The sequence below is a fragment of the Oncorhynchus kisutch genome, unplaced genomic scaffold, assembly GCF_002021735.2.
Source record: "Oncorhynchus kisutch isolate 150728-3 unplaced genomic scaffold, Okis_V2 Okis04b-Okis11a_hom, whole genome shotgun sequence".
Lineage (NCBI taxonomy): Eukaryota > Metazoa > Chordata > Actinopteri > Salmoniformes > Salmonidae > Oncorhynchus > Oncorhynchus kisutch.
Genome location: NW_022261981.1, coordinates 2,244,269 through 2,254,544, shown reverse-complemented (window position 1 = coordinate 2,254,544; position 10,276 = coordinate 2,244,269). Strand labels below are relative to the sequence as shown.

Below are 10,276 nucleotides of genomic sequence, written 5' to 3'. Positions count from 1 at the left end.
AGAAGCATTTCAATGTAAGATCCTACACCTGTTGTATTCGTCGCATGTGACAAATAAAATGTGATTTGATTTGACATGGTACCGTGTGCCAGGTCCCTCCGCTGGTGTCCACTCTGTTAGTGGACTGTAACACGTTGGTTCCAGAACCCAGGTTGTAACGCAGCTGGACCAACCCCGATGTCAGGGACACACAGAAGAAGTCTCCTGTGGATGACAGAGAGGAACAGAGGGATACGATGGTGATTAATGTTGTTGTCATTCTGAATGTACTTATATTATTAGCACGTTTCTATAAACCACAAATGACATGAAAACAGAGCAGTGTGGAGGGGTAGAATGGTTGTGTTTGTTCCTACCGGCCCGGGCACTGAGGTGCTGTGCTGTGTAGAAGACAATGCCCTCTGGTGACAGAGTCTGGAACTGCAGCCTGAGGTCTGTCCTGTGTCTGATGCTGACTGGAGGGAAAGACATCCAGGATGACTGGTTACCGCTGAAGAACGGGTCACTGATGGCCATGGCTGAAACAAACAAGAATGGGAGAAATAGAAACCTCATCAAAAAATGTATAAAATCATTTTAGAATATCTTTTCTAGTTCATTTGGTTCTGAAATTACTTTTGTTACAAGAACAGAATACAAATGGCTAATGTAACAAACATTATAAATGTTACTATGAAGATGTATCTTCATAACATCAAGAAGAACCAGAGTAAAGGGGAAATCTGTAAGGTTTGTTCAGAGTTGTAGTGTAATTCTTATTGCTTATATGACAACAATGTTATTGGATTTATCTGTATATTCTCAAACTCCTGTTCTATCAGATTGAAGATGAGAACATGTTGTATACAGTTGGATTTATCTGTATATTCTCAAACTCCTGTTCTATCAGATTGACGATGAGAATATGTTGTATACAGTAGGTCTACTACAGTAATACATAGAGCCCTGTGTTTTGTATACAGTAGGTCTACAGTAATACATAGAGCCCTGTGTTTTGTATACAGTAGGTCTACTACAGTAATACATAGAGCCCTGTGTTTTGTATACAGTAGGTCTACTACAGTAATACATAGAGCCCTGTGTTTTGTATACAGTAGGTCTACAGTAATACATAGAGCCCTGTGTTTTGTATACAGTTGGTCTACAGTAATACAGAGCCCTGTGTTTTGTATACAGTAGGTCTATAGTAATACATAGAGCCCTGTGTTTTGTATACAGTAGGTCTACTACAGTAATACATAGAGCCCTGTGTTTTGTATACAGTAGGTCTATAGTAAGACATAGACCTGTGTTTTGTATACAGTAGGTCTACTACAGTAATAGAGCCCTGTGTTTTGTATACAGTAGGTCTACAACAGTAATACATAGAGCCCTGTGTTTTGTATACAGTAGGTCTACTACAGTACTATCAAATCAAATCAAATTTATTTATATAGCCCTTCGTACATCAGCTGATATCTCAAAGTGCTGTACAGAAACCCAGCCTAAAACCCCAAACAGCAAGCAATGCAGGTGTAGAAGCACAATAGATAATAGATAGAGCCCTGTGTTTCGTCTACAGTAGGTCTACAGTAATACATTGAGCCCTGTGTTTTGTATACAGTAGGTCTACAGTAATACATTGAGCCCTGTGTTTTGTATACAGTAGGTCTACAGTAATACACAGAGCCCTGTGTTTTGTCTACAGTAGGTCTACTACAGTAATACATAGAGCCCTGTGTTTTGTCTACAGTAGGTCTACTACAGTAATACATTGAGCCCTGTGTTTTGTATACAGTAGGTCTACAGTAATACACAGAGCCCTGTGTTTTGTATACAGTAGGTCTACTACAGTAATACATAGAGCCCTGTGTTTTGTATACAGTAGTCCTACTACAGTAAGACATAGAGACCTGTGTTTTGTATACAGTAGTCCTACTACAGTAATACACAGAGCCCTGTGTTTTGTATACAGTAGTTCTACAGTAATACATAGAGCCCTGTGTTTTGCGTAATAACATCATAAACCATAGCCAGGCTATCACTACCGGCCGTGATTGGGAGACCCATAGGGCGGCGCACAATTGGCCCAGCCTCGTCGGGTTTGCTCTTAACTGACTTGCCTAGTTAAAGGTTCAATAAAATGCGGTAAGCTTGGAGATAGTGGGACACACTGAGCTGTGACATTTATTTCCATCTCCTCTTTCTCTCACACAATGGCTTCTTTTTCTCTCTATACCTCCTCCCCCTCTCTCTGTCTCTCCTCCCACTCTCCTGCCCCTCTCTGTCTCTCCTCCCCCTCTCCTCCCCCTCTCTCTGTCTCTCCTCCCCCTCTCCTCCCCCTCTCTCTCTCTGTCTCTCCTCCCCCTCTCTCTCTCTGTCTCTCCTCCCCCTCTCTCTCTCTTTCTCTCCTCCCCCTCCCCTCCCCCTCTCTCTGTCTCTCCTCCCCCTCCCCTCCCCCTCTCTCTGTCTCTCCTCCCCTCTCTCTCTCTGTCTCTCCTCCCCTCTCTCTCCCTCTCTCTCTCTGTCTCTCCTCCCCCTCTCTCTGTCTCTCCTCCCCCTCTCCTCCCCCTCTCTCTCTGTCTCTCCTCCCCCTCTCTCTCTCTTTCTCTCCTCCCCCTCTCGCCTCCCCCTCTGTCTCTCCTCCCTCTCTCTGTCTCTCCTCCCCCTCTCTGTCTCTCCTCCCCCTCTCTGTCTCTCCTCCCCTCTCTTCCCCCTCTCTGTCTCTCCTCCCCTCCTCCTCCTCCCCCTCTCTGTCTCTCCTCCCCCTCTCCTGCCCCTCTCTGTCTCTCCTCCCCCTCTCTCTGTCTCTCCTCCCCCTCTCTCTGTCTCTCCTCCCCCTCTCCTCCCCCTCTCTCTCTCTGTCTCTCCTCCCCCTCTCTCTCTTCTCTTTCTCTCCTCCCCCTCCCCTCCCCCCTCTCTCTGTCTCTCTCCTCCCCTCCCCCTCTCTCTGTCTCTCCTCCCCCTCTCTCTCTCTGTCTCTCCTCCCCCTCTCTCTGTCTCGCCTCCCCCTCTCTCTCTCTGTCTCTCCTCCCCCTCTCTCTGTCTCTCCTCCCCCTCTCCTCCCCCTCTCTCTCTGTCTCTCCTCCCCTCTCTGTCTCTCCTCCCCCTCTGTCTCTCCTCCCCCCTCTGTCTCTCCTCCTCCCCCTCTCCTCCCCCTCTCTGTCTCTCCTCCCCCTCCTGTCTCTCTCCCTCCCCCTCTCCCCCCCTCTCTGTCTCTCCTCCCCCCTCTCCCCCCTCTCTCTGTCTCTCCTCCCCCTCTCCCACCCGCTCTCTGTCTCCCCCTCCCCCTCTCTCCGTCTCTTCCTCCCCCTCTCTCCCCCTCTCCTCCCCCTCTCTCCTGTCTCTCCTCCCCCTCTCTCTGTCTCTCCTCCCCCTCTCTCTGTCTCTCCTCCCCCTCTCTCCGTCTCTCCTCCCCTCTCCTCCCCCTCTCTCCGTCTCTCCTCCCCCTCTCTCCATCTCTCCTCCCCCTCTCCTCCCCCTCTCTCCATCTCTCCTCCCCCTCTCCTCCCCCTCTCTCCGTCTCTCCTCCCCCTCTCTCCATCTCTCCTCCCCCTCTCTCCATCTCTCCTCCCCCTCTCTCCCCCATCTCCTCCCCCTCTCTCCTCCCCCTCTCTCTGTCTCTCCTCCCCCCTCTCCTCCCCCTCTCTCTGTCTCTCCTCCCCCTCTCTCTGTCTCTCCTCCCCCTCTCCTCCCCCTCTCTCTGTCTCTCCTCCCCCTCTCCTCCCCCTCTCTCTGTCTCTCCTCCCCCTCTCCCTGTCTCTCCTCCCCCTCTCCTCCCCCTCTCTCTGTCTCTCCTCCCCCTCTCCTCCCCCTCTCTCTGTCTCTCCTCTCCCTCTCCCCCCCTCTCTCTGTCTCCCCTCCCCCTCTCTCTGTCTCTCCTCCCCCTCTCTCTCTCTCCTCCCCCTCTCCTCCCCCTCTCTCTGTCTCTCCTCCCCCTCTCCTCCCCCTCTCTCTGTCTCTCCTCCCCCTCTCCTCCCCCTCCCCTCCCCCGTCTCTCCTCCCCCTCCCCTTCTCTCTGTCTCTCCTCCCCCTCTCTCTGTCTCTCCTCCCCCTCTCTCTGTCTCTCCTCCCCCTCTCCCCCCCTCTCTCTGTCTCCCCTCGCCCTATCTCTGTCTCTACTCCCCCTCTCTTTGTCTCTCCTCCCCCTCTCTCTGTCTCTCCTCCCCCTCTCCTCCCCCTCTCCCCCCTCTCTCCGTCTCTCCTCCCCCTCTCCTCGTCTCTCCTCCCCCTCTCCTCCGTCTCTCCTCCCCCTCTCCTCCTTCTCTCCTCCGTCTCTCCTCCCCCTATCTGTCTCTACTCCCCCGTCTCTCCTCCCCCTCCCCTTCTCTCTGTCTCTCCTCCCCCTCTCTCTGTCTCTCCTCCCCCTCTCTCTGTCTCTCCTCCCCCTCTCCCCCCCTCTCTCTGTCTCCCCTCGCCCTATCTCTGTCTCTACTCCCCCTCTCTTTGTCTCTCCTCCCCCTCTCTCTGTCTCTCCTCCCCCTCTCCTCCCCCTCTCCCCCCTCTCTCCGTCTCTCCGTCTCTCCTCCCCCTCTCCTCCCTCTCTCCGTCTCTCCTCCCCCTCTCCTCCGTCTCTCCTCCCCCTCTCCCCCCCTCTCTCCTCCCCCTCTCCCCCCCTCTCTCTGTCTCCCCTCGCCCTATCTCTGTCTCTACTCCCCCTCTCTTTGTCTCTCCTCCCCCTCTCTCTGTCTCTCCTCCCCCTCTCCCCCCTCTCTCCGTCTCTCCGTCTCTCCTCCCCCTCTCCTCCCTCTCTCCGTCTCTCCTCCCCCTCTCCTCCCCCCTCTCCTCCTTCTCTCCTCCGTCTCTCCTCCCCCTCTCCTCCGTCTCTCCTATGTCTCTCCTCCCCCCTCTATCCCTCTCTCCTCCCCTCTCTCTGTCTCTCCTCCCCCTCTCTCTGTCTCTCCTCCCCCTCTTATCCCTCTCTCTGTCTCTCCTCCCCCTCTCTCTGTCTCTCCTCCCCTCTCTATCCCTCTCTCTGTCTCTCCTCCCCTCTCTATCCCTCTCTCTGTCTCTCCTCCCCCCTCTATCCCCATCTCTTTCTCCTTAATCATATTGCTAACTCTAATGCCTAACCATAGAACAAAAAGCTAATTTTAGTTTTCATGAATTTTTACAATATAGACAATTCTGACTTTGCAGCTGGCCTATCTAGTGGACATGGTTCAGTTCTGCCCCAGGACAAGACTCGTAATAAACAATAAACGTTCCATCTGTTGGCCCTAATCCTTCAATATTTTCAAAGCATTCTCACATCTGAGTTTTCTTGTTGTAGGTGCGTGGCAATAATGTAATTACTTATATTTGCAGATCTTCAATGTTTGTATATCTCTAAAGTCCAATCAAATTTGATTTGTCACATGCTTCGTAAACAACAGGTTTACGAAGTAACAGTGAAATGCTAACGGGGCCTTCCCAACAATACAGAGAGAAAGAAAATAGACAAATAATAACACAAGGAATAAATACACAATGAGTAACAATAACTTGTCTATAAACAAGGGGTACCAGTACTGAGTCATGATAACTTGGTTATATACAAGGGGTACCAGTACTGAGTAATGATAACTTGTCTATAAACATGGGGTAGCAGTACTGAGTAATGATAACTTGGTTATATACAAGGGGTACCAGTACTGAGTAATGATAACTTGGTTATATACACAAGGGGTACCAGTACCAAGTCCATGTGCAGGGGTAGATCGGAGTAGGGCCATGGGGAAGGAGTAGGGCCATGGGGAAGGAGTAGGGCCAAGGGGAAGGAGTAGGGCCAAGGGGAAGGAGTAGGGCCATGGGGAAGGAGTAGGGCCAAGGGGAAGGAGTAGGGCCATGGGGAAGGAGTAGGGCCATGGGGAAGGAGTAGGGCCAAGGGGAAGGAGTAGGGCCAAGGGGAAGGAGTAGGGCCAAGGGGAAGGGTTAGGGCCACGGGGAAGGAGTAGGGCCACGGGGAAGGAGTAGGGCCAAGGGGAAGGAGTAGGGCCAAGGGGAAGGAGTAGGGCCAAGGGGAAGGAGTAGGGCCAAGGGGAAGGGTTAGGGCCAAGGGGAAGGGTTAGGGCCACGGGGAAGGAGTAGGGCCACGGGGAAGGAGTAGGGCCAAGGGGAAGGAGTAGGGCCAAGGGGAAGGAGTAGGGCCAAGGGGAAGGAGTAGGGCCAAGGGGAAGGAGTAGGGCCACGGGGAAGGAGTAGGGCCACGGGGAAGGAGTAGGGCCAATGGGAAGGAGTAGGGCCAAGGGGAAGGAGTAGGGCCAAGGGGAAGGGTTAGGGCCACGGGGAAGGAGTAGGGCCAAGGGGAAGGAGTAGGGCCAAGGGGAAGGAGTAGGGCCAAGGGGAAGGGTTAGGGCCAAGGGGAAGGAGTAGGGCCACGGGGATGGAGTAGGGCCAAGGGGAAGGAGTAGGGCCAAGGGGAAGGAGTAGGGCCAAGGGGAAGGGTTAGGGCCAAGGGGAAGGAGTAGGGCCAAGGGGAAGGAGTAGGGCCATGGGGAAGGAGTAGGGCCAAGGGGAAGGAGTAGGGCCAAGGGGAAGGAGTAGGGCCAAGGGGAAGGAGTAGGGCCAAGGGGAAGGGTTAGGGCCAAGGGGAAGGAGTAGGGAGGGAATTAGTACCGGCTGTAAGAGACAGAGGGCTATAGCCACAGTAGGCTATTATGCAATGTCATTCTCTAATTGAACCTATTGGCCAAGCCAGTTCTAACAGGTCACAGGTCACAGTGTACTGAATATGGATTCATTTAAATGAGCTCACCCCAGAGCCCAATGTTCCTTGGCAATTTGTACCAGAGAGCTATACTGACTGACTGGATTTGATTGAAATCTCATTAATATAACCACTGATGCGCTGCTCTGACTGCCAGTCTGGGATATAACCACTGAAGCGCTACTCTGACTGCCAGTCTGGGAGCAGGACTGCAGCTATAGTATCTGGTGGATTCATGTAAAAAATATACAGTACCTGTCAAAAGTTTGGACACACCTACCCATTCATGGGTTTTTCTTTATTTGTACTATTTTCTACATTATAGAATAATAGTGAAGACATCAAAACTTTGAAATAACACATGGAATCATGTAGTCACCAAAAAAGTGTTAAACAAATCAAAATATATTCAAAGTAGCCACCCTTTGCCTTAATGAAAGCTTTGCACACTCTTGGCATTCTCAACCAGCTTCACGAGGAATGCTTTTTCAACAGTCTTGAAGGAGTTCCCACATATGCTGAGCACTTGTTGGCTGCTTTTCCTTCACTCTGTGGTCAAACTCTTCCCAAACCATCACAATTGGGTTGAGGTCGGGTGATTGTGGAGACCAGATCATCTGATGCAGCACTCCATCACTCTCCTTCTTGGTCAAATAGCCCTTACATAGCCTGGAGGGGCAGTCCCAAGGCACAAACCAGGAGGGATGGCGTATTGCTGCAGAATGCTGTGGCAGCCATGATGGTAAAGTGTGCCTTGAATTCTAAATAAATCACAGACAGCGTCAGCAGCAAAGCACCCCCACACTCGGCGACCTCAAAAAAAGGTTCTCAATTGGAGGCCGCTATTAAATGTTTCCAATGTTGCAGGAGTTGTGTTTGCTTTGTTCCGGGACAATGTGGACCGCGCTGACTTTCAATGTAGCAACTGCTTGCGCAGGACTACAGCAGCGAAGTAGCTACTCTTAGCAAGCAAGTAGCAAACCTATATAAGCTACTGGGGAAACCACGCCCACCTACTTTTTATTTTTCTTCCACTCTAGTAGCCGGACGGCGCTCTGGACTGGAGGAAGTTTCGCCGCCGTTTTGGCTCTCCACAGCCGACTGGCCGGTGCTAGGCAGGGTTCCATCCCCAAAGTGGTCTCTTCTTCCTTGGAGAACGGAGCTGTTCTCGACCCAACCAACCAGCCATGGAGGTACGTCACTTGCCGTGGAAGTCGAAGAAGGCGTCCTCTGGCAACGGGGGTCTCCATGGAGATGTTGAGCCCGGAACTGACACAGACCAAAAACAGCTTTGCCGCCCTGGATCCAGAGGTTCCGGAGCCTTCGTCCTCAGTGGCTTCCCAATCAAGATCGGATCCGGAGGTACCTGCATCTTCGTCCTCGGATCTGTCTCCCTCTCCGGTGTCTTCTACCTCGGGTTCAGATCTTCGGAGCTCCCAGCCTCACCAAACTGTGAGGCTGCCTGAGAGACTGGCCCATTCAATATCACCAGCTGTCATCATAGGCAGCTCTATGGTGAGAAACATCTCGGTCCCCAAGGCAAAAGTACAGAACATAACAAGGGTGCTTCGACTGTTCTACCACAGATGCCGGGAGCTGACACTGTCGTAGTCCATGTGGGGTCAAACGACATCAGGAGGGGCTAGCTCGGAACATTTGAAAATTGATTTTAAAGAACTGATTTTAGCATTAAGAGACTCCAAAAAGATGGCCAGTAATTTCAGGTCCAGTACCATCGTTGGGCCGCCGGTGTAAAAGATTCAGCAGATTGTTGGCATTACACATCTGGCTAAAAGACTACCGTAGCTCTGCTGGAGTCACTTTTACTGATAACTTTGACACCTTCTGGAAACAGAAGATACTCTACAGGAATGACGGAGTCCATCCAAATCATCTTGGCTCCTGGACTCTGTCCACGCATTTCAAGACTGCGTTGAAACAATGACTGGTAAATGATCCAAGACCAGCTCAGTTAATCCCTACCATTGTGACAATGAGTCGCCATAATGCTGCATGAAATGTACATGATCTTAGGGGCATTGGCAAACACAATGTAAGTAATTTAATTTATGTACCCCTAATTGCACCGAATACATCTGTTTATCCTACAGCTATTGTAAGCAGTAGTCATGAGCATATAAACCAGAGTTACACTGTTAGCACTGAGGTGGTGTGCAATAGTAGGAAGACCACTTTATGCAGCTCACTCTGCACTATCAACTAACTATCAAGCCCCCTTTACTGGCTCAAATAGCCAACCAATCAGCCTGTTACCAACCCTTAGTAAACTTCAGGAAAAAATGGTGTTTGACCAGATACAATGCTATTTCACAGGAAACAAATTGACAACAGAATTTCAGCATGGTTGTATGGAAGGACACTCAACAAGCACAGCACTTAGACAAATTACTGATGATTGGCTGAGATAAATTGATGATAAAATGATTGTGGGGGCTGTCTTGTTAAACTTCAGTGCAGCTTTGACATTATCGATCATAGTCTGCTGCTGGAAAAACGTATGTGTTATGGCTTACACCCCCTGCTATAATGTGGATAAAGAGTTACTTGTCTAACAGAACACAGAGGGTGTTCTTTAATGGAAGCCTATCAAATTTAATCCAGTTAGAATCAGGAATTCCCCAGGGTAGCTGTTTAGGCCCCTTGCTTTTAAAAAGTTTTACTAACGACATGCCACTGACTGAGTGAAGCCAGAGTGTCTATGTATGCGGATGACTCAACACTATACACGTCAGCTACTAGACTGACTGAAATGACAGCAACACTCAACAAAGAGCTGCAGTTAGTTTCAGAGTGGGTGGCAAGGAATAAGTTAGCCCTAAATATTTCTGAAACTAAAAGCATTGTATTTGGAACAAAACACTCACTAAACCCTAAACCTCAACTAAATCTTGTAATAAATAATGTGGAGATTGAGCAAGTTGAGATGACTAAACTGCTTGGAATAACACTAGATTGTAAACTGTCATGGTCAAAACATATTGATGCAGTAGTAGCTAAGATTGGGAGAAGTCTGTCTATAATAAATCGATGCTCTGCCTTCTTAACAACACTATCAACAAGGCAGGTCCTACAGGCCCTAGTTTTGTAATTGTCTCATAACAGGGCAGCACGGCTGGCCCTTGGATGTACACAGAGAGCTAATATTAATAATATGCATGTCAATCTCTCCTGGCTGAAAGTGGAGGAGAGATTGACTTCCTCACTACTTTTATTTATGAGAGGTATTGACATGTTGAATGCACGACACCCATGCATACCCCACAAGACATGCCACAAGAGGTTTCTTCACAGTCCCCAAGTCCAGAACAGACTATGGGAGGCACACAGTACTACATAGAGCCATGACTACATGGAACTCTATTCCACAGTACTACATAGAGCCATGACTACATGGAACTCTATTCCACAGTACTACATAGAGCCATGACTACATGGAACTCTATTCCACATCAAGAAACTGACGCAAGCAGTAAAATTAGATTTAAAAAAAAAAGGATAAAAAAACAACTTATGGAACAGAGGGGACTGTGAAGCAACACAAACATTGGCACAGTCACATCTACTTCCGGTGCCGACAGAGATGGCCGC

The 10,276-nt window shown here is 50.0% G+C and overlaps 1 protein-coding gene across 1 annotated transcript in view; it reads right to left on the bottom strand.

Moving 5' to 3' along the window:
* Positions 1 to 10,276, bottom strand: part of LOC109885765 (protein eyes shut homolog) — a 72,108-nt gene that overhangs the window by 2,658 nt on the left and 59,174 nt on the right. The window contains exons 9-10 of the mRNA XM_031813211.1: positions 357 to 518; positions 83 to 204 (exon numbers count right to left, since the gene is read on the bottom strand). Coding sequence (XP_031669071.1) covers positions 83 to 204; positions 357 to 518 — 284 coding nt within the window. The remainder of the gene's footprint in view (positions 1 to 82; positions 205 to 356; positions 519 to 10,276) is intronic.